Below are 23,559 nucleotides of genomic sequence, written 5' to 3' on the forward strand. Positions count from 1 at the left end.
ATACCTCACTCAGCACCACAGCTCTCCTTTGGATCTGCTTTCTTCCAGCTTGACCTGGTTGTGCATCCCAGACCCAGCCTGTCTTGGTTTACCGACCCAACAATGTCAGCGTGTTGCAGCTGTTCCTCCTTCTCCCTGAGCGCTCCGCTGTTTTACCACTTGCGACCCGTTCTGACCTCGATTTCTGCCTGGCGAACCCTCTCATCCTTGCTGTCCTGCAGCATCATAGCCTGACGTGCTTTGTTGCCTTGTACTCCTCTACCACAGATGTAATTGGCAGCTGCAGCTTGCTGCCTGTGTTCTACAGGCCGATGGAGCAGAAGCTTCTTAATCAATTTTAAATGCGTCCCTTCTGCCCTCGGTAAAGACCAAATTTGGCAGAGAAAATTACTTTGACACACCTGGGCTACACTGTCTAAGTTATTGTGTAAAATAGTGTTTTTTCTCACTAAGAATACTGAAACAAACATCTGCTTAAAAGAGATGAATCACAGATTTATTCAATACAGTTACATTTTATAAAGAACAAATGTACAGGATATACAGAATTTGTGCCAAAAACATTGTTGGACAACAAAACTTCTGCGGGAATTCACAGTAAATATACATTGATACAACATTGTGTATATTATAATGCATATTATAGGATAATAGTGGAGGTATATGAGATATTTTACAACAGAGGTTAAACTTGCAGCCCATCAGTTAGATGTCTGTGAGGAACAAGGTGGAAATGACAGATCAGTGTCCAGCTGTGTGTATGATTCTACTTTTTCACTTTGCTCGCCTCGCCATAGACTGAACTTCTTGGTGTGAAGAGGGATCCCAGCGCTAGAGACAGATTTCAAAGCACTTGACATCGTTTTCTTGACAATTGCTGTTCTTGCTGTGAACAGAATGCAAATCTGCAAGCCCTGTGGAGCGAAAACACAAAGACTTTATCAAGTATTTTCAGGAATAAACAAGTACAAACAAAAGGTAGCGTTTCTATAAAGAGCAGCAGAATTTATTAATGTTTAGTAGCTGTCTAGTTTTCAATCATGTCTGGATTCTGTGGTACAATAGTACACTAGTCTTTATATTTAACATTTGAGTCATTTAGCAGACTCTCTTATCCAGAGCGACTTACAGTAGTGAGTGCATACATTTACTACCTGAGTGGTGGTGAGTACACAGAAGGAGATGTTGAGTATGGTGTACATGGTCTCGTTCTGTGTAATGAGCAACAGATAGCCCAGGATCCAGGAGAGACCGAGCACCACAGCCAGAGAAAAGCTACTGAGGAACTTCTTCTTCATCGATGTGTGTCTTGTACTGGGAAATATAACCAACATACTTAGATTGCTGTCATAGACTGCTGTAATGCTGTGGTAAAATAACAGTATGCTTCCAATGACTGAGTGGGTTAGAGCATGGTGCTTATTAAATAGTATGATTTGGTTACTAATGACTGAATTAATAATACTAATAAAATAATAGATTTTATTTATAACAAGCTTTTCATTGAAAGACAAAAAATGAACAAGCTCATTAGTAGGCATTTAAATTAAGACTGATCTTTATGACTACAACTTGCTACTTTGTGCCCCCACAACACCCCCATTAATGTTACCTGGTTATATGTGGGTTGGTCTTGGATGTGGTAACTGCAAAATATACCAACACCACCATGTTGAAGATAAGCATGAACGCCACAGGGATCAGGAACCCCCAAAACATTGGCAGCTTGAAGTCAAAGTTCCCCTTTGGATCGAGGGCAGCAAGCCAGCAACTGAGAGGTCAAATGAATGAGTTAGAGAGTGGGACTTTGTGACAGACAAAACAGGACGCCAGTGATTTGAATAACGTGGTATAAAGTAAACATGGTGGGTGGCATAAGTAAACAAGAAACCTTTCAACACAATGTTTTAACTTTTTATATGGCTCTTGGCCAATTATTAGCATGCATTATAAACATGCACATGAACATTGATCAGGATAACCTTTTACAGCATAAGTTTTACAATATTATAAAGCAATTGCCCCACTTTCATTTAAATTGAACCTATTATGAGAACCACTGAAGAGGAAGTAAATTGCAGTACAGCAAAGCACAGTACTCAGGTGTAGTTGTGGTAGTATAGTACAGTATACTACAGTACAGTACAGCACAATAGAGGACAGATAAGTAGTACAGAAGTAGTATAGTATTGACTCACAATTCCTCCTGCCTGTAACCCAGTGGATCATCCACTCTGTAACTAATTCCTAAGGTGAGGGCCACCACAACCGCAGGCAGTCCTAAAAGACAGAGAATGTTGTTGTTAATTCCTGGTAGATTAGCATGCAGACATTTACAGATTATATACTACACATACATCCTCTAAAGATATAACATCACTATACAAGTTGCTTTGAAGCTCTATTTCAGGCTAAATAAAATATAACCTAGCATTCGTTTTGGTTCAAGGAGCCCAGGTCTAATGCCAGCCAATGCTTCTGAAACAACTAAATACTTTATTTTTCTCCAAGCTGTCCTACCCCATCCGATGGCCACGGTATAGGCTGTGGAGTGTGATGGGCTGGTGGCCAGGCTGTTTCTGATCATCAGGAAGACATGTGTAGCGTACAGCGTGTTCCAGGTGAACGTCCCCAACAGGAAGTACTGCAGCAGGACTGTGACTGCAGTACAGGGGCCTCTGTCCCGCTCTGTGTGTGTGTCAGACGAGGGGAGAATGTTGTCCTCCTGTATTTCAGGTTTCTCCAGCTGTTTATAAGGGTTGTCCACTCCCAACATGAAGAGGAGGGTGAAGATCAGGAGACACACGCAGATGCTCACTAAGAGGACCGTTGGGTTGGTTTTGCGTGATTTCCTGGGGATAGGTGATAGACAACACTATGTTAGGGAAGTTAGATGCGTAGCTATGGATGTGTTGGTTCATTAATAGTGGGTTTCATATTGATTTCACCTAAAGTCATGTTGGATCAGACAAAGGGCTTCTTTACACTATTGAGATGCACCCAATATGTTTTATTAGTTCTGGAACCCTGTAGGATCTTACCGGGTCACGATCTGGAATGTTATTGTATATTTAGAATTGGTTCTGGAACCCTGAAGGACCTTACCGGGTCACCATCTGGAATGTTATTGTATATGTTTAATTGGTTCTGGAACCCTGTAAGATCTTACCGGGTCACAATCTGGAATGTTATTGTATATGTTGAATTGGTTCTGGAACCCTGTAGGATCTTACCGGGTCACGATCTGGAATGTTATTGTATATTTAGAATTGGTTCTGGAACCCTGAAGGACCTTACCGGGTCACCATCTGGAATGTTATTGTATATGTTTAATTGGTTCTGGAACCCTGTAAGATCTTACCGGGTCACAATCTGGAATGTTATTGTATATGTTGAATTGGTTCTGGAACCCTGTAGGATCTTACCGGGTCACCATCTGGAATGTAATTGTATATGTTGAATTGGTTCTGGAACCCTGTAGGATCTTACCGGGTCACGATCTGGAATGTTATTGTATAGGTTGAATTGGTTCTGGAACCCTGTAGGATCTTACCGGGTTGCGATCTGGAATGTTATTGTTAAACTCAACCCTATGATGGACATGGAGCATCCCAATGTGGTGATCCAGTTTAGAACTTCAGCGTATTTAAAATCCCTCCTGAATGACTGTAGAAAGAAAAAATTAATGTCAACATTAAGTTTGTCACAGTCATACTGTATAAAGTAATCTCCCTCATGTGTCTGGATATGCTGATGTAAACCTTAGGTCAGAGTGTGGTCAGTTAAAGGAAGATGAAGGCAGCTAGCTACTCACCATAAGCACAGCGAAGTTAGTGGTGTGATTACAGAAACATCGCAGGCCGTCTTCTGAGTGGTTGACTTTGGAGCAGCCAGAGGTGCTCCAGTCTTTCAACGTGTAGTTCCACCACACGCAGGCAAAGTCATAGAGGGAGGCGTTGGGGACAGCCTGAGAAGTGAGAACAAAAGACATGCATGCACAGTATTCCTCATAAAAATAAAAAAGTCATTAATGAAGAATAACAGGTCATTAAGTAAATGTGAGACAAAATAAATTACAATTATGATAGATCAAATTATATACAATACAAAATATGCTTCTTTGTTCCTTGTGGCTGATAAGCGTCAATGGATAACTTAGATCAGGGGTGTCAAACTCATTCTAGTGTCTGCTGGTTTTTGTCTAGGTCTTAAATTGGAAGGAAAAACCAATCAGATGAGGGGAGTTCCTTACAAGGGAGGAGCGAAAACCCACAGCCACTCGACCCTCCGTGGAAAGAGTTTGACACGTGACTTAGATAATGGAAAACTTCCCATTACGTTTCTCAGAGAATTTGGACCACTATGTGTTTACTGATTCCAAGATAAATCTTACTGTAGGCTTGAAGAGCATCTCAACATGCAACCCAGACACTTGTCCCAGGTTAGCAGAGATGACCCTTCTGCTGGTTCCAGAAGAAGCTGTGTAAGTCCTGGACCTGAAGAACCGGTCGTTTTGGTAGAGCACAAAACCAATGGAGCGGTTTGTGTTTTTACTAAGCAAAACTGAGTCGAGAGAGTGAGTGAGAGAGAGAGACACATCATTATAACACTACATATAATAATAATACATAATGACATTTGAAATGTATCTATTCCTTTGAAACTTTTGTGAGTGTAATGTTTAGTGTTAGTTTTTTGATTGTATATTTGCTTTGGCAATGTAAACATATGTTTCCCATGCAAATAAAACCCTTTGAATTGAGAGAGAGAGAGAGAGAGAGCGAGCGACATTGTTTTTCATATACATGAGTAGCTTGACTTTGCCTTGTAGGCAAATTGGAAGCCCAATTACTTCTCATTAGTTTACTTATCCATACAGTCAGGGAAAAAAGTATTTGATTTTGTACGTTTGCCCACTGACAAAGAAATGATCAGTCTATAATTTTAATGGTAGGTTTATTTGAACATTGAGAGACAGAATAACAACAACAAAATCCAGAAAAACGCATGTCAAAAATGTTATAAATTGATTTGCATTTTAATGAGGGAAATAAGTATTTGACCTCCTCTCAATCAGAAAGATTTCTGGCTCCCAGGTGTCTTTTATACAGGTAACGAGCTGAGATTAGGAGCACACTCTTAAAGGGAGTGCTCCTAATTTCAGCTTGTTACATGTATAAAAGACACCTGTCCACAGAAGCAATCAATCAATCAGATTCCAAACTCTCCACCATGGCCAAGACCAAAGAGCTCTCCAAGGATGTCAGGGACAAGATTGTAGACCTACACAAGGCTGGAATGGGCTACAAGACCATCGCCAAGCAGCTTGGTGAGAAGGTGACAACAGTTGGTGCGATTATTGGCAAATGGAAGAAACACAAAAGAACTGTCAATCTCCCTCGGCCTGGGGCTCCATGCAAGATCTCACCTCGTGGAGTTGCAATGATCATGAGAACGGTGAGGAATCAGTCCAGAACTACACGGGAGGATCTTGTCAATGATCTCAAGGCAGCTGGGACCATAGTCACCAAGAAAACAATTGGTAACACACTACGCCGTGAAGGACTGAAATCCTGCAGCGCCCGCAAGGTCCCCCTGCTCAAGAAAGCACATATACAGGGCTGTCTGAAGTTTGCCAATGAACATCTGAACGATTCAGAGGAGAACTGGGTGAAAGTGTTGTGGTCAGATGAGACCAAAATCGAGCTCACCGTATTTGGAGGAGGAGGAATGCTGCCTATGACCCCAAGAACACCATCCCCACCGTCAAACATGGAGGTGGAAACATTATGCTTTGGGGGTGTTTTTCTGCTAAGGGGACAACTTCACCGCCTCAAAGGGACGATGGACGGGGCCATGTACCGTCAAATCTTGGGTGAGAACCTCCTTCCCTCAGCCTGGGCATTGAAATTGGGTCGTGGATGGGTATTCCAGCATGACAATGACCCAAAACACACGGCCAAGGCAACAAAGGAGTGGCTCAAGAAGAAGCACATTAAGGTCCTGGAGTGGCCTAGCCAGTCTCCAGACCTTAATCCCATAGAAAATCTGTGGAGGGAGCTGAAGGTTTGAGTTGCCAAACGTCAGCCTCGAAACCTTAATGACTTGGAGAAGATCTGCAAAGAGGAGTGGAACAAATCCCTCCTGAGATGTGTGCAAACCTGGTGGCCAACTACAAGAAACGTCTGACCTCTGTGATTACCAACAAGGGTTTTGCCACCAAGTACTAAGTAATGTTTTGCAGAGGGGTCAAATACTTATTTCCCTCATTAAAATGCAAATCAATTTATAACATTTTTGACATGCGTTTTTCTAGATTTTTTTGTTGTTATTCTGTCTCTCACTGTTCAAATAAACCTACCATTAAAATTATAGACTGATCATCTCTTTGTAAGTGGGCAAACGTACAAAATCAGCAGGGGATCAAATACTTTTCCCCCTCACTGTATCTCATGTGACTCAACTTTATTGGACAATCAATATTTTTGGCACTGCTGACCTGATTTCGGAGACAAAGCGCTCTCGGTGAAAGCGGTACAAGGAAATTGAAGCTTGAGTTTATACACTGTTTGCATACCAACATTGGCTCACCTGGTGGGAATTTGATAACAATCTGGACATCGGTAGAAACGCCGTTGTCAGCTATCAGTTCAGAGGTATTAGTGTTGAGATGAATTCTGTTGGCCACAAAATTACCAGATCTTCCTGGAGGAGATTAATTTGATTTAGCAATTTAAAGCAGAAAAATATAGTGTTACTTCTGTACTTGTCTGTAGTACAACAAATCAAATCCATACCAAACCTTATTGACCAACAGCAGAGGAGAAACATATGAAAAATAAGATAGAAGAAGTTGAACTAGACTGTCAACACAGATATAAACTATCACTTTAAATGCCAGTATGTAGGTTCACTAGCAGTCCCACCCACCAGTCAGAGCAGTAAACTGGATCCCTACTGTGTCACTTGGTACTTGGACAGACTGGACTACCAGGTTGGGCTGAACCACCAAGGACACAACACTGTGCTGGTCCAGGGAAAACTCCTCCAGGGTCTCTGTGAGGCTGGGAGAGAAACACAGAAAAACATTAGTTTACATGCACCCATGCAGACACGCACAGAGACACACGTACACACATAAACTCAAACATATGTAGAAATACATACACACACACACCTCTGGACAGCATCACTCTCCTGTGTAGTCTCCTCACTGGCATTCAACAGCTGACTGATGGTAGTTACAGCTGCCACTGCGATGTCCTACAACATGATCAAAACCAGGGAATGACCCTCAAGTGTTCAAATCACTACAGTAACAACCTCACGTTTATCTCCAGAACATGTCATAGTCACAACTTGATTTGAAAACATGTTATACCTCTGTGATATTTACAGACTGAAGCAGAGTGTTAGCTATCTGAGCTGCTGTGGTGATGTTGTCAGCTGATAGCCGCTCTGGTTGGGAGGTCAGGATCTGAGTACTGAAGGCTAGCTCTTCTAAATCACCTGAACTGCTGGAGATCTGAATACGGAGAGAGAATGATTTTTATTTATTTTAGTATTGTTTTTAAACAGAACATTGTACAAGTGGCAGCAACATGCTGAACTGAAGTACATTTGGATATTAAAATTGTCAATACTAACTATGTGGCTCAGTTGGTAGAGCATGGCACTTGCAACGCCAAGGTTGTGGGTTCGATTCGCACCAGTACGAAAAAGTATGAAAATGTATGCACTCACTACTGTAAGTCACTCTGGATAAGAGTGTCTGCTAAAATGTAAAATGTAATGTAAAACACAAGAGAAAAAAAAAGGGGGAAAAAATCATCAACTGTTAAGTAGAATAAAGGTAAAAGCCAGTTGTTACTGATCTTCAAACTAATCAAATTTGATTTGTCACATGCTCCAAATACAACAGGTGTAGACTTTACCGTGAAATGCTTACTGACGAGCCCTTTCCCAACAATGCAGAGTTAAAAAGTACGAACATTTGCACCCAAGGAAATAGTAACACTAAATAACAATAATGAATCTATATACAAGGAGTACCGGTAGCGAGTCAATGTATTATGATACGAGGTAGTTGTGTTGGTTGAGGTAAATGACCCAAAGACTGGTCATAAATCGAGACTGGTCATAAATCAGGATCATAAAAAATATGCCTATTGACATACATTTCCTTGAATGCCACTGAGGGTTAATTCACACTGCAGCTTGTGAGGAGGACCAAACATTGGAGATCCCGTGTCATTCAAACATCTTGCTGAGGCTTCTGGTAAACCGGCTGGAGGAACAAAGACAAAAAGACACTCAAGATTTTGTGTTACCTTATACAACATTAATTATGACTGTACATTTTTTTTCATTTTAGGTGAATAAAAGCAACATACCACTGGTTGTATCCTCACCGCACAATGTTTCTGAATAAGCAGACCAGCCAACCGTTGTTCTTGGGAAGGAGAATCCATCCTTGATGGTTGAATTGCAGAAATTCCCTATCGAAGTAAAATACATTTCAACATGGACCAAATGTATGATTGCAAACATGAAATATACATTCTGAATGTGAGATCCAGGGAACAGTGTTGTGGACTGTGAATGTGAGATCCAGGGTTAGTTATAGTGGCGTAGTGGTGTGTACTGTGAATGTGAGATCCAGGGTTAGATGTTGTGGTGGATATTTTAATCAATAATGAGGAGAGACCAGGTCAATCACCAATCAGAATATTAACTTTATTAAAAACGTATCGATAAGGAAGCTGGTCACAATACCCACACCAAAGTGATAGAGTGAGAGCCCAACGAACAGGAAATGCTGGCGTCTTATATAGTGGACCTAAACATGCTTAGTCATGGCTGGTTCCACCCCTCCCCGGCAGATCAGGAACTACCTTTTCCTCTTCTTGTGGCTATCTGTATCAGGTCATAGCGCACAAACAAGTGATAACGTTAGCTCCCTTACTGCCCATATCTCCACACAGCTGTGCCCTTGGAATATAGTAAAAGACAGGATGAACTGAAAAACTGTGGTCACTCTGAGGCTCTGTCTTATGCCGTGTGACCAGGTTACTCAGAAGCAAAGAGAAATTGAAACAATACAGGTGTATCTGTTCCTCAAGTTTATCTCTATCCCATGTCCTTGACTACATTTACATTACATTTTAGTCATTTAGCAGACTCTCTTATCCAGAGCGACTTACAGTTAGTGAGTGCATACATAATTTTTTTACTTTTCATACTGCCCCCCCCGTGGGAATCGAACCCACAACCCTGGCGTTGCAAACACCATGCTCTACCAACTGAGCTACATCCCTGCCGGCCATTCCCTCCCCTACCCTTGACGACGCTGGGCCAATTGTGCGCCGCCCCATGGGTCTCCCGGTCGCGGCCGGCTACGACAGAGCCTGGATTCGAACCAGGATCTCTAGTGGCACAGCTAGCACTGCGATGCAGTGCCTTAGACCACTGCGCCACTCGGGAGTCACGCCCAGACCTGCTGCAGGGAGCTAGAGGGAACCATCCTTATGAAAAGCACAGCATTGGTAGTTAAGAAATGTCTCTACTATTGTTAAGCATATTAATTAATTGTTAACTATTAATATTAAACAAATCAGGTAAATATGTGATTTTTCTCCCACAGAGTAGCGTAGTGCTGTTTACTCTGAATGTGAGATCTAGGGTTAGGTATAGTAGTGTGGTATTGTGGAGTGGAGTCTGAATGTGAGATCTAGGGTTAGGTATAGTAGTGTAGTATTGTGAAGTGGAGTCTGAATGTGAGATCCAGGGTTAGGTATAGTAGTGTGGTATTGTGGAATGGAGTCTGAATGTGAGATCCAGGGTTAGGTATAGTAGTGTGGTATTGTGGAATGGAGTCAATGTGAGATCCAGGGTTAGGTATAGTGTAAGTGTGTGGATGTACCCTCTGAACAGGTCTCTCCGGTCCACTCATCAGGACAGATACAGACTCCACTCTGCAGCTCACCACCATTGATACAGACCAGAGGAGGGATTGTGGTGGGAGAGGTGGTGGGAGGGGTGGTGGTGGTGGTGGTGGGAGAGTTGATGGTGGGGGTGGTGGGGAGAGTGGTATTGGTTCCACCCACTGTTGTGCTTGGAAGTGAAGGATGTGCAATAGTTGGAGTGTCAGTAGTTGGAAAGTCCGTAGCTGGAAAGTCCATAGTTGGAGCTTTGGTAGTTTGAGTATGGGTTGCTGGATTGTGGGTTGCTGGAAAGTCGGTAGTTGGAGAGTGGGTAGTTGGAAAGTCCGTAGTTGGAATGTCCGTAGTTGGAATGTCCGTAGCTGGAGTGTGAGTTGCTGGAAAGTCGGTAGTTGGAATGTCCGTAGTTGGAATGTCCGTAGTTGGAAAGTCTGTAACTGGAAAGTCCATAGTTGGAGTTTCGGTAGTTAGAGTATGGGTTGCTGGATTGTGGTTTGCTGGAAAGTCGGCAGTTGGAGTATGGGTTGCTGGAGTGTCGGTAGCTGGTGTGTCGGTAGTTGGAAAGTTGGTAGTTGGTGTATTGGTAGTTAGAAAGTCAGTAGTTGGATAGTCGGCAGTTGGAATGTCCGTAGTTGGAAAGTCCGTAGTTGGAAAGTTGGTAGTTGGAGTTTTGGTAGTTGGTGTATTGGTAGTTAGAAAGTCAGTAGTTGGATAGTCGGCAGTTGGAATGTCCGTAGTTGGAAAGTCCATAGTTGGAAAGTCCGTAGTTGGAATGTCCGTGGTTGGAAAGTCTGTAACTGGAAAGTCCATAGTTGGAGTTTCGGTAGTTAGAGTATGGGTTGCTGGATTGTGGTTTGCTGGAAAGTCGCCAGTTGGAGTATGGGTTGCTGGAGTGTCGGTAGCTGGTGTGTCGGTAGTTGGAAAGTTGGTAGTTGGTGTTTTGGTAGTTGGAAAGTCAGTAGTTAGATAGTCGGCAGTTGGAATGTCCGTAGTTGGAAAGTCCGTAGTTGGAGTGTGGGTTGCTGGAAAGTCGGTTGCTGGAGAGTTGGTAGTTGGAATGTCCATAGTTGGAATGTCCATAGTTGGAATGTCCGTAGTTGGAATGTCCGTAGTTGGAATGTCCGTAGTTGGAAAGTCCGTAGTTGGAATGTCCGTAGTTGGAAAGTCCGTAGTTGGAATGTCCGTAGTTGGAATGTCCGTAGTTGGAAAGTCTGTAACTGGAAAGTCCATAGTTGGAGTTTCGGTAGTTAGAATATGGGTTGCTGGATTGTGGTTTGCTGGAAAGTCGGCAGTTGGAGTATGGGTTGCTGGAGTGTCGGTAGCTGGTGTGTCGGTAGTTGGAAAGTTGGTAGTTGGAGTTTTGGTAGTTGGTGTTTTGGTAGTTGGAAAGTCAGTAGTTGGATAGTCGGCAATTGGAATGTCCGTAGTTGGAAAGTCCGTAGTTGGAAAGTCCGTAGTTGGAGTGTGGGTTGCTGGAAAGTCGGTTGCTGGAGAGTTGGTAGTTGGAATGTCCATAGTTGGAATGTCCATAGTTGGAATGTCCGTAGTTGGAATGTCCGTAGTTGGAAAGTCCGTAGTTGGAAAGTCGGTAGTTGGAGGGTCGGTTGTTGGAGTGTTGGTAGTTGGAGGGTCAGGGGTTAAAGGGGCATCAGTTATTGGGGTAGTTATGTCAATGGTGGTTGGAATGGCAGAGAATGTGGTGAGATCCCCCTGTGGCAAAGAGACTGCCCAAAATATTAAAATAACTCTGGAAACCAAATAAACAAGGGTACATAATGTCAGTTGCTATAAGCTTAGGAGATGATCCAGACTGTTCCAGTTTCATTGTGTCTTCACCAGTGTAGAAATGTTTACTGTACTTTATGAGAGAAATAAGTAATTATCACTGCCAATAAACAGTAGACATTTGATAGCAAAAGCTACTCTGTTATAAACTGCATCTGAGAACTGACAGTAGTCTATTCACAGTATGTAAACAATTGCTTAACAGTAAATCTAAAAGTGTTTGGATAAAAATAAAGTCTGAAACAATGTCTTCATTGATGCTATTGTATCCCTCACAGCAAACAGACAAAACATCAATCAATCATTGACTCTAAACCAAACCTTGACTCTAAACAAACCACACTGTAAAAACAGTAAGGTCATATATTGGTAATAATCAATTGATAAGTTAAAAGCATCATACATTTTTGAACATCTGGAGAGTGACAGCAATTTTCCTACAGTTCTCAATACAACAAACTTAACAGCATCATACATCTGAACATCTTAAATCACCCTGAATAAATGAAATATAGAGCAAGTCTTACCTGTAGCAAAGACAGCCATAATCCATAGCTCCTTCATCTCTGCTGTTTCCTGGCATGCAGTGTAAGCAGACTGCACATTATTAGGACGTCTGTTGGTCTTATACTGCTCTGTTCTTCACCTGTTACAGAGTCTGCAGTGACATGCAGGTACCAGTTAATGATTTTCTATTGAAATTAAGGGGAAAGTACTGTACATTGGCTCCAACACAACCCACGTTGTCAACAGGATTAGGAAAGACAATGATGCATATTCTTTGAAAATAGATCAGGTATGACTGGATGAACAAAGAGAATATACATGGATGGATACTGTGAGGACCAGTCAACCAATAGCATTGCCCTTCTCTATGCAAGACATTCTTGGTTGCAGCTGGGAAGGTACAGTACATGTTTTGGTAAACAGAACAACTGTTTTCCACTAGAGCAGGTGTAATTAGATCTGATTCAAGGCTTAGAATTTAAAAAAAAAAAAGCAATGAAACTGGCTTGGAGGTCTAGATTAGAATTTGAGGGCACAAGAGGGTACTTCTCTAGAGCATGGGTACTATTCTGAGGTGCATGTAACACAAAGTTCATCGTATACTAAGAGTAAACAGTTCAAATGAAAGGCAGTTGTTCCTAAAGGAACCATGTTAATAGGAAAGATGAACCCAACTGCAGAGATGACAAATGGTGCCTTTACATTGTTGTGATTAATTCATGTAATTAATGAAATAGACAATAGATGCAAAGCTGCCGCAGCATACCCATTTTATTGTTATTTAACAATATACATATAATTTAGAAACAATTGAATTGTTGAGTACTGTCAACGTGAACATGTGCATTGACACCAGCACACAACCATATGGACTCAATCTGACCACTGCTCTTCCCTTCTCTTAACCCTTTCCCTGTTCCTTTACAGTTCTGGAAGGCTCCTCTCATTAAGGCCACATCATGCCCTGACCTAGTCATGGGTACGTCCCAGTAACATCTCCTTCCTCCTGAAGTGTACAGTCCTTCACTACTTCACCCACAAATCTAAAAACATTGGATTTGTAGAGGCATTGTCCAACGCAGGGATGGGCAACTGCTGGCCCGGTGTAGGCCTGCGGATACATTTCCAAATATGAAAGAAAAAAAATTAGGAACTCAGTCGGGGTCTCAACTTACTGTTGAGAGTTAGAATAGTAGAATACACAAGGTACAATTTCAATACCAGATATCATAATAAAAACTGCACATTTCTCTCCGCCCCCTTACAAATGATTAGAATTGCAGCAAACTTGCTTTAAAACGGCAACATTTTTTCTCCGCCCCATGGCAAAATGTGTAGAACATTGAGACACACACACACAAAATTCCACTTAGGGCCCCCAAAAGGCTCGGGCCGGTTCTGACTGCATGTGTGGGTATGGATGTGGTTACGCAGACCCGCGAGCCACTGCGGACCCTCATGATGAGTTCAGATGTTTTGTGGTCCCCACCCCCATCAAAGTTGCCTATCCCTGGTCTAGTGGGATTTTCTACCATATTTATTATTCCAGTCATTTCCTTTCAAATCAGTGAAGGGAAGTGAACAAGTGCAAACTTGTGGAGGAAGGAGAGATAATTGGAACGTATGGCTAAGACTGGAGGTAGCTAGTGTACTATCCTTTGCAGGACAGATTATGGCAGCCAGCTCCATAGATCAGGACTGAGATATAAAGAGGATGGGTTTCTAAAGACAGCAGGACAGGTCAACATTTAACCCTGGAGTCTCAGATTGACAACTCAAGTCTTAATCTGTCCACAGGCTCCAGAGCCAGGAGATGGGATAATGGAGGTGAGAGGGTTTACCAGGAAGACGACAGGACAGCCTCCTGAGTGGTATAAAGGATTCCAATTAGTCCTACAACTATCAATTAGGGATGGGGGGGGGGGGGGGGGTTTAGAATTCAAATATATATGGAAGATAGGCCTAGAAGCAGTGGCAGACAGTGGCAGGCAGCAATAGTTGTTCTTTGTCAGTTGTTTAAATAATGAAGTCCTCCTCTGTCCTCATTTCTTCTTCTTGTCTTGTGTGGAGGTGAACCAGGCGTCCAGCAGCTTCTTGCTGTAGTAGATCTGCCAGCCGTGCACCTGCACCGCCATCACCATCACCAGGTACATGACGGACACAGCAGAGAAGCCGAAGATGAAGCGGTAGGCCTTGCCGTGACGGTACAGCTGCTGGGCCACCGGGAACATCTCCATACTCCCGTAGATGAGCGGCGCTATGCAGAAGAGCCCAGCACTGATCATGGAGATCACCAGGTAGCTAATGTTGTTTTTGGGCAGGGCCATGAAGCTGAAGAGGGAGGGGATGATACTGAGCAGGTAGGGGTACTCCCACTGGTAGGGAGCAGCCACCACGCTGTGGGACACCAGGTTCAGCTGGCTCACCGTCACCTGGGCAGCTAAGAGGAGCCAGATCAGAAGGTGGACGATGTTTAGCTTACGGATCTCCGACTTGAGGGCGACACTGATGAGAAAGACAGAGGAGAAGCACAAGAATATGTGGTGTTTCAAATGGGTCACTGTGAACAAAACCGGTCATCTTGTTCTTACGAAGGCACTTAACCTTAATTGCTCCTGTAAGTCACTCTTGATAAGAGCGTCTGCTAAATGACTAAAATGTAAATGTAAAAACATTCAAATGAGAGCGAACCTCATCTGGTAGTGTGAGGCCACTCTCTCGCGGTGCTGAAAGTCACTCCCATCTGTGCCAGTAGCTCGAGGTCCAGCTCGGGAAGCCATGGCTACCGCCTGTCCAAAAAACTCTGGAAGTAAAACATGTCATTCATTGTGTTGAGAGAGCTTTCCAAGGTGCTCATTAGTGCTCATTAGCTATTTCACCACCGCAGATAAGTATACAGCATTCACTATCACTCTCGAAGACATTGTAACCTAATGGTTGATAGCAGTCTAATTACATTAGACAACTAGCCTTTAAAATAATATGACTACTACGATTTGTATGAAATTAGCAATACCAATGAATTATCAAATTGTATTTGTCACATGCATTGTAAACAGGTGTAGACTAACAGTGAAATGCTAACTTACAGGCTCTTCCCACAATGCAAAGAGAAAAATAGAAAAATAATAGAAATATAATAACAGAAAGAATAAATACACAATGAGTGATGATAACTTGGCTATATACACGAGGTAACAGTACCGAGTCAATGCAATTGAGATAGATATGTACAGTTTAGGTCGCAAGTTTAAAACTATAGTTTTGGCAAATCGGTTAGGACATCTACTTTGTGCATGACACAAGTAATTTTTCCAACAATTGTTTACAGACAGATTATTTCACTTATAATTCACTATCACAATTCCAGTGGGTCAGAAGTTTACATACACTAAGTTGACTGTGCCTTTCAACAGGTTGGAAAATTCCAGAAAATCATGTCATGGCTTTAGAAGCTTCTAATAGGCTAATTGACATCATTTGAGTCAATTGGAGGTGTACCTGTGGATGTATTTCAAGGCCTACCTTCAAACTCAGTGCCTCTTTGCTTGAAATCATGGGAAAATCAAAAGAAATCAGCCAAGACCTCAGAAAAAAAATTGTAGACCTCCATAAGTCTGGTTCATCCTTTGGAGCAGTTTCCAAACGCCTGAAGGTACCATGTTCATCGGTACAAACAATTGTACGCAAGTATAAACACCATGGGACCACGCAGCCGTCATACCGCTCAGGAAGGAGACGCGCTCTTTCTCCTAGAGATGAACGTACTTTGGTGCGAAAAGTGCAAATCAATCCCAGAACAACAGCAAAGGACCTTGTGAGGATGCTGGAGGAAACGGGTACAAAAGTATCTATATCCACAGTAAAGCGAGTCCTATATCGACATAACCTGAAAGGCCGCTCAGCAAGGAAGAAGCCACTGCTCCAAAACCGCCATAAAAAAGCCAGACTACGGTTTGCAACTGCACATGGGGACAAAGATCGTACTTTTTGGAGAAATGTCCTCTGGTCTGATGAAACAAAAATAGAACTGTTTGGCCATAATGACCATTGTTATGTTTGGAGGAAAAAGTGGGTTGCTTGCAAGCCGAAGAACACCATCCCAACCGTGAAGCACGGGGTGGCAGCATCATGCTGTGGGGGTGCTTTGCTGCAGGAGGGACTAGTGCACTTCACAAAATAGATGGCATCATGAGGAAGGAAAATTATGTGGATATATTGAAGCAACATCTCAAGACATCAGTCTGGAAGTTAAATCTTGGTCGCAAATGGGTCTTCCAAATGGACAATGACCCCAAGCATACTTCCAAAGTTGTGGCAAAATGGCTTAAGGATAACAAAGTCAAGGTATTGGAGTGGCCATCACAAAGCCCTGACCTCAATCCTATTGAAAATATGTGGGCAGAACTGAAAAAGTGTGTGCGAGCAAGGAGGCCTACAAACCTGACTCAGTTACACCAGCTCTGTCAGGAGGAATGGGCCAAAATTCACCCAACTTATTGTGGGGAGCTTGTGGAAGGCTAGCCGAAACATTTGACCCAAGTTAAACCATTTAAAGGCAATGCTACCAAATACTGATTGAGTGTATGTAAACTTCTGACCCACTGGGAATGTGATGAAATAAATAAAAGCTGAAATAAATCATTCTCTCTACTATTATTCTGACATTTCACATTCTTAAAATAAAGTGGTGATCCTAACTGACCGAAGACAGGGAATTTTTTATCAGGATTAAATGTCAGGAATTGTGAAAAACTGAGTTTAAATGTATTTGGCTAAGGTGTATGTAAACTTCCGACTTCAACTGTACATATAGGTAGGGGTAAAGTGACTAGGCAACAGGATAGATAATAAGGAGTAGCAGCAGCATATGTGATGAGTCAAAAGGTAGCTATTTGGTTAACTATTTAACAGTCTTATGGCTTGAGGGTAGAAGCTGTTCAAAGTCCTGTTGGCAGTCTGTACTGCTTGCGGTGTGGTAGCAGAGATATCAGTCTATGACTTGGGTGAATTAGGTCTATGAATTAGGCTAATAGATTATTTGATTAAGCATAAATACAGAAATGACTTGCCCAAAGCATAGCTGATCCTCCTAGTTTTCCTAAAGGTTACCCACTGAACCTGACAGTGGACACATGAGGATGATGGGCATGTGGATTAACACTTACTTAGCTGCCCTCTGCTTGCCTGTCCCCTTCTGCTGGCTTATCAGATAAGGCCAGGCCAGGATGATTTCTAGTTAGCAAGTTAAGTATTTAAATCCCCCCTGTGGACTATTTAGAAAGAGCCCAGTAACGCTTGTGTTAAAACATTCATCAACAGGCCTGATACCAATACAGGTGTTTAAGGCAGTCTAGCTAGCAAGCATCATCAGCTATTAGTATGCAGTTTCTAAAGCGACCAGCTGCTTGTAAACTAAACAATCATGATCACAGTTCGTCCTGGATTGTATGTGAGGAAATGCATGACAATGTAATGTTACTAGTCAAAATGTAAAGAGACACCCAGACAACTTTAACGTTACCAAGTTCGCTAGCTAGCCAGTTTGCTAACTTAGTGGTACTGCTAGCGTAACAGTCTCATCATTGCCGCGGACACTTTGCAAGAGCAAACGGCAGCTAAAGTTTGGTTTGCTAGACATACGTTAATGTAATACTTACTGTACGTTCAGTACAACAGTAATCGTTAAACGTTCAATTAACAAACGTATTTCGACTAAACTCGGCGGACATTTCTCCTTTCTCCCGTAGACATGCGCTACACCGAAGTGTTGACTATTCCGTCTGTGATTGGACAGATGACTGAACGGAGAGTAGTTAGGGACAATCCAAAAAGTTCTACTACAGTTGAAAACAGAAACGCTCATTGCGACAGGTTATGATATCACTTTTCCACCGAAACTTCACATTCCTCTGTCCCATGTCCTCCTTCACACTTCCCACATCTTGGATTCTCCCTCCTACACACTGCTGCAACATGCCCATAAACGTGACATATATAACACCGCAGTGTATTCTATGATATCCGTTTGTATTGTAACTATATGAGATAGATGCAAAATTATTGGTCTGTGAAATATAAATGATTCTTTATGTAAACATTTAGCAACAAATGCATTATTACATATTGCATTTTGTGAGTGTATGCAGTGTTGTGCAGGTATTGACAAAAATGATGATGATGATGATGATGATCTTCTTGAAAAATGTGAGTAACCAACAATGGTATGTGTTGGAGCCTTGTTCACACTGCAGGCCTTAATGCTCGAATCAGTTTTGTTTTTGAAATTCGTTTTGGAATACTCTGTCCAAACAGCAAGTTACAGGTGACCAAATCTGATATGTGTGTGTTCAGAGAGCAGTCATTTGCTGACATGGCTATGCTAATTGTCATAGTAACGACGGGTGTGTGCGCAGTGGTGTAGGCTGATTGGTGGTGGTGCTCTGGTTCCTATCTTTCAAAAGTTATGTAACAGGATAAGGTGACAACAATGCCTGCCGTGGACGTTTACAAGTTGCTTTAAATGTTCAAAATCATAGTGTAAGAACACTTTCAAAACCTCAAAGGATGAGATGATCCAACTTTTAAAATAAATCATTTTTGGCTTGCAACAGCAGTCAACTAGCTAGCTAGGTAGCTGTTTAGCTTTCTAGCACATTCACTAATTTGCTTGTAAACAATTAACAAGCTAGTTGGCTACCACATGTTCTTGTCAAACTATCAACAGAGTAGCCAGCAAGCAACAAGATATGCCAAATAAGTTTAAAAACCACTTGACGGCAAATAAATCAGATTTGAACGTTCAGACTCAAGTCGCATTGGCCAGGACTCAGATTTGTATCTGATTTCAAACCACCTACGAAGGTGGTTTGAAATGTGGCTTGAAATATCCGATTCCATGTGCTTTTTGGCGGTTCAGACTGCAGGAAAAAGAACAGATTCAAATCGGATATGCAAAAAAATAGGATTTGAGTCACTTACATTTTACATTTACATTTTAGTCATTTAGCAGACGCTCTTATCCAGAGCGACTTACAGTTAGTGAATACATATCTTTTTATACTGACCCCCCGTGGGAAACGAACCCACAACCCTGGCATTGCAAACGCCATGCTCTATCAACTGAGCTACATCCCTGCCGGCCATTCCCTCCCCTACCCTGGACGACGCTGGGCCAATTGTGCGCCGCCCATGAGTCTCCCGGTCGCGGCCGGCTGCGACAGAGCCTGGATTCGAACCAGGATCTCTAGTGGCACAGTTAGCACTGCGATGCAGTGCCTTAGACCACTGCGCCACTTCAAACTGCCAATGTGAACTAGGCTTGTGTGCAGGCCCATTGCAACAAGTAGCAATCAAAGAAGAGAACACATGCACACATTGTTTTAATCACTTCATCTTTATTTAGAAAAACAACAATAGTGCCAAAAACGTTATACTAAGTTCTTCATTTGGTTATATGTTTAGCACCATTGTCAGGTTACATTTATTTTTTCCTTCAAGGCAGTCTCAACAGGGATGCACATTTACAATTTCAGGCAAAATCAGTAGTTAAACAAATAAATTACAGAGAGGAATACTGCCACATACCTTAAATTGAATGTGCATATTGGAAATGTTGACTATACACCCCTTCAAACTCTCATAACTCATTTATTTTTAATGCACAACCGATTAAATGGGCAGCTTGTAACCAAAGGTCTTCACTATGTTGCATATCAATATAATTTTATTTTACGTTCCAAACCATGAAACAAGCTAATTTTCAAATATGATATCAATAAATAAAAATGGTAGACACTTCTGCATAATCTGGAACAATGTGAATAAATTGATGATTAAAAATAAAACAATCTGTCGTGGAGGAACTATGGGATAGGAAAAATCATATCGTTAAAGAGGAACAATGCATGGTAATACATACCGTGAATGTAACCGTGTTACTTATGTGCCAAAAGCATAATCTGGTACGAAATAAAGACATTAGAATGTCTTCTGAAATGTCCACACATGGAAGAATTATCTCCGAAGTAGAATTGTGTACTAACATTAGGTATGCATGACAGATAAAGCTGATGCGTTGATGCTTGCTTATGAAAGCTGGGGTAGACGGCTAGCCATTTAGTGGCATAATAATAATAATAATAATAATAATAATAATAATAATAATAATAATATGCCATTTAGCAGACGCTTTTATCCAAAGCGACTTACAGTCATGTGTGCATACATTTTTACGTATGGGTGGTCCCGGGGATCAAACCCACTACCCTGGCGTTACAAGCGCCATGCTCTACCAATTGAGCTACAGAGGACCACATCATGATGTGGCTGTGACTGTTGGAATGCAAAGAATGGATATACTGAGAGCACATAACATAAATCTGACATGAAAAATAAAATACAAACAAATGGCATATATTCACATAAGGAGAAGAACATGTTGGGAAAAAGTAATAATTCCATCCTAAAAAGAGTTCTCTCTTTAATAAAAAAAAGAACACATTGCTTCCAATGTAATATGCTGCTATCTACAGTAGTGCCATACCATGTCAGCAACCATGTTTTCTCTATAAACACTATCAATCATGTGAGGTGGATGCCACTGCTACAATTAGGATAGTCAGTATTCTCAATAATTAGCAACATTTTTACCCCCTATTAACCAACAGAAATTGTAATTTACATAATTATCTGAATATCTACAGTTGAAGTCGGAAGTTTACATACACCTTAGCCAAATACATTCAAACTCAGTTTTTCACAATTCCTGACATTTAATCCTAGTAAAACTTCCCTGTCTTAGGTCAGTTAAGATCACCACTTTATTTTAAGAATGTGAAATGTCAGAATAATATTAGAGAGAATTATTTATTTCAGCTTTTATTTCTTTCATGCTTTTTTATGGAGCAGTGGCTTCTTCCTTGCTGAGCGGCCTTCCGGGTTATGTCGATATAGGACTCGTTTTACTGTGATTATACAGTGGGGAAAAAAAGTATTTAGTCAGCCACCAATTGTGCAAGTTCTCCCACTTAAAAAGATGAGAGAGGCCTGTAATTTTCATCATAGGTACACGTCAACTATGACATACAAATTGAGGGGAAAAAAATCCAGAAAATCACATTGTAGGATTTTTTATGAATTTATTTGCAAATTATGGTGGAAAATAAGTATTTGGTCACCTACAAACAAGCAAGATTTCTGGCTCTCACAGACCTGTAACTTCTTCTTTAAGAGGCTCCTCTGTCCTCCACTCGTTACCTGTATTAATGGCACCTGTTTGAACTTGTTATCAGTATAAAAGACACCTGTCCACAACCTCAAACAGTCACACTCCAAACTCCACTATGGCCAAGACCAAAGAGCTGTCAAAGGACACCAGAAACACAATTGTAGACCTGCACCAGGCTGGGAAGACTGAATCTGCAATAGGTAAGCAGCTTGGTTTGAAGAAATCAACAGTGGGAGCAATTATTAGGAAATGGAAGACATACAAGACCACTGATAATCTCCCTCGATCTGGGGCTCCACGCAAGATCTCACCCTGTGGGGTCAAAATTATCACAAGAACGGTAAGCAGAAATCCCAGAACCACACGGGGGGACCTAGTGAATGACCTGCAGAGAGCTGGGACCAAAGTAACAAAGCCTACCATCAGTAACACACTACGCCGCCAGGGACTCAAATCCTGCAGTGCCAGACGTGTCCCCCTGCTTAAGCCAGTACATGTCCAGGCCCGTCTGAAGTTTGCTAGAGTGCATTTGGATGATCCAGAAGAGGATTGGGAGAATGTCATATGGTCAGATGAAACCAAAATAGAACTTCTTGGTAAAAACTCAACTCGTCGTGTTTGGAGGACAAAGAATGCTGAGTTGCATCCAAAGAACACCATACCTACTGTGAAGCATGGGGGTGGAAACATCATGCTTTGGGGCTGTTTTTCTGCAAAGGGACCAGGACGACTGATCCGTGAAAAGGAAAGAATGAATGGGGCCATGTTTCGTTAGATTTTGAGTGAAAACCTCCTTCCATCAGCAAGGTCATTGAAGATGAAACGTGGCTGGGTCTTTCAGCATGACAATGATCCCAAACACACCGCCCGGGCAACAAAGGAGTGGCTTCGTAAGAAGCATTTCAAGGTCCTGGAGTGGCCTAGCCAGTCTCCAGATCTCAACCCCATAGAAAATCTTTGGAGGGAGTTGAAAGTCCGTGTTGCCCAGCGACAGCCCCAAAACATCACTGCTCTAGAGGAGATCTGCATGGAGGAATGGGCCAAAATAACAGCAACAGTGTGTAAAAACCTTGTGAAGACTTACAGAAAACGTTTGACCTGTGTAATTGCCAACAAAGGGTATATAACAAAGTATTGAGAAACTTTTGTTATTGACCAAATACTTATTTTACACCATAATTTGCAAATAAATTCATAAAAAATCCTACAATGTGATTTTCTGGATTTTTTTTCTCATTTTGTCTGTCATAGTTGACGTGTACCTATGATGAAAATTACAGGCCTCTCTCATCTTTTTAAGTGGGAGAACTTGCACAATTGGTGGCTGACTAAATACTTTTTTCCCCCACTGTAGATACTTTTGTACCCGTTTCCTCCAGCATCTTCACAAGGTCCTTTGCTGTTGTTCTGGGATTGATTTGCACTTTTCGCACCAAAGTACGTTCATCTCTAGGAGACAGAATGCGTCTCCTTCCTGAGCGGTATGACGGCTGCGTGGTCCCATGGTGTTTATACATGCATACTATTGTTTGTACAGATGAACATGGTACCTTCAGGCGTTTGGAAATTGCTCCGAAGGATGAACCAGACTTGTGGATGTCCACCATTTTTTTTCTGAGGTCTTGAAATACATCCACAGGTACGCCTCCAATTGACTCAAATGATGTCAATTAGCCAATCAGAAGCTTCTAAAGCCATGACATCATTTTCTGGAATTTTCCAAGCTGTTTAAAGGCACAGTCATCTTAGTGAATGTAAACTTTTGACCCACTGGAATTGTGATACAGTGAATTATAAGTGAAATAATCTGTCTGTAAACATTTGTTGGAAAAATTGTTTGTGTCATGCTCAAAGTAGATGTCCTAACCGACTTGCCAAAACTATAGTTTGTTAACAAGAAATTTGTGGAGTGGTTGAAAAACAAGTTTTAATGACTCCAACCTAAGTGTATGTAAACTTCCGACTTCAACTGTACATTTATCTGAGGGTTTTGCCTAATTAATTTCTGGGGTAAATAAAATGTGTTGCAGCGAGATTGATTTATGTTTTTTTGCACCCATGTAATACTGCAATACAACCGCATAAACATACTATAGC

At 41.8% G+C, this 23,559-nt stretch overlaps 2 protein-coding genes across 2 annotated transcripts; both read right to left on the reverse strand.

Annotated features, from left to right (window-relative positions):
• Positions 1 to 474: 474 nt before the first annotated feature.
• Positions 475 to 12,307, reverse strand: LOC311109921 (adhesion G-protein coupled receptor G7-like). The gene is made up of 17 exons (XM_084152936.1): positions 12,254 to 12,307; positions 11,546 to 11,665; positions 9,923 to 10,105; positions 8,394 to 8,498; positions 8,178 to 8,287; positions 7,382 to 7,525; positions 7,178 to 7,263; positions 6,931 to 7,064; positions 6,592 to 6,705; positions 4,394 to 4,563; positions 3,815 to 3,967; positions 3,554 to 3,666; positions 2,521 to 2,852; positions 2,199 to 2,280; positions 1,613 to 1,771; positions 1,155 to 1,314; positions 475 to 914 (listed from the first exon to the last, which is right to left on the reverse strand). The coding sequence occupies exons 1-17, from the start codon at positions 12,288 to 12,290 to the stop codon at positions 702 to 704; spliced, it is 2,415 nt and encodes an 804-aa protein (XP_084009062.1). The 5' UTR covers positions 12,291 to 12,307; the 3' UTR covers positions 475 to 701.
• Positions 12,308 to 12,976: 669 nt separating this feature from the next.
• jagn1b (jagunal homolog 1b) lies at positions 12,977 to 18,020 on the reverse strand. The gene is made up of 3 exons (XM_084152672.1): positions 17,894 to 18,020; positions 14,925 to 15,036; positions 12,977 to 14,738 (listed from the first exon to the last, which is right to left on the reverse strand). The coding sequence occupies exons 2-3, from the start codon at positions 15,011 to 15,013 to the stop codon at positions 14,276 to 14,278; spliced, it is 552 nt and encodes a 183-aa protein (XP_084008798.1). The 5' UTR covers positions 15,014 to 15,036; positions 17,894 to 18,020; the 3' UTR covers positions 12,977 to 14,275.
• Positions 18,021 to 23,559: the final 5,539 nt, after the last annotated feature.

The sequence above is a fragment of the Coregonus lavaretus genome, assembly GCF_964263955.1.
Source record: "Coregonus lavaretus genome assembly, chromosome: 35".
Classification (NCBI taxonomy): Eukaryota; Metazoa; Chordata; class Actinopteri; order Salmoniformes; family Salmonidae; genus Coregonus; species Coregonus lavaretus.

Coding starts and splice junctions, on each gene's coding strand:
- LOC311109921 (XM_084152936.1), bottom strand. CDS start 12,290: ATGAAGGAGCTATGGATTATGGCTGTCTTTGCTACAG. Junction 7,526..8,177: donor TCAGTGGCATTCAAGGAAAT/GTATGTCAATAG, acceptor CTCCGTATTCAG/ATCTCCAGCAGTTCAGGTGA. Junction 3,968..4,393: donor AGATGCTCTTCAAGCCTACA/GTAAGATTTATC, acceptor CTCACTTCTCAG/GCTGTCCCCAACGCCTCCCT.
- jagn1b (XM_084152672.1), bottom strand. CDS start 15,013: ATGGCTTCCCGAGCTGGACCTCGAGCTACTGGCACAGATGGGAGTGAC. Junction 14,739..14,924: donor GCCTCACACTACCAGATGAG/GTTCGCTCTCAT, acceptor CTTTCTCATCAG/TGTCGCCCTCAAGTCGGAGA.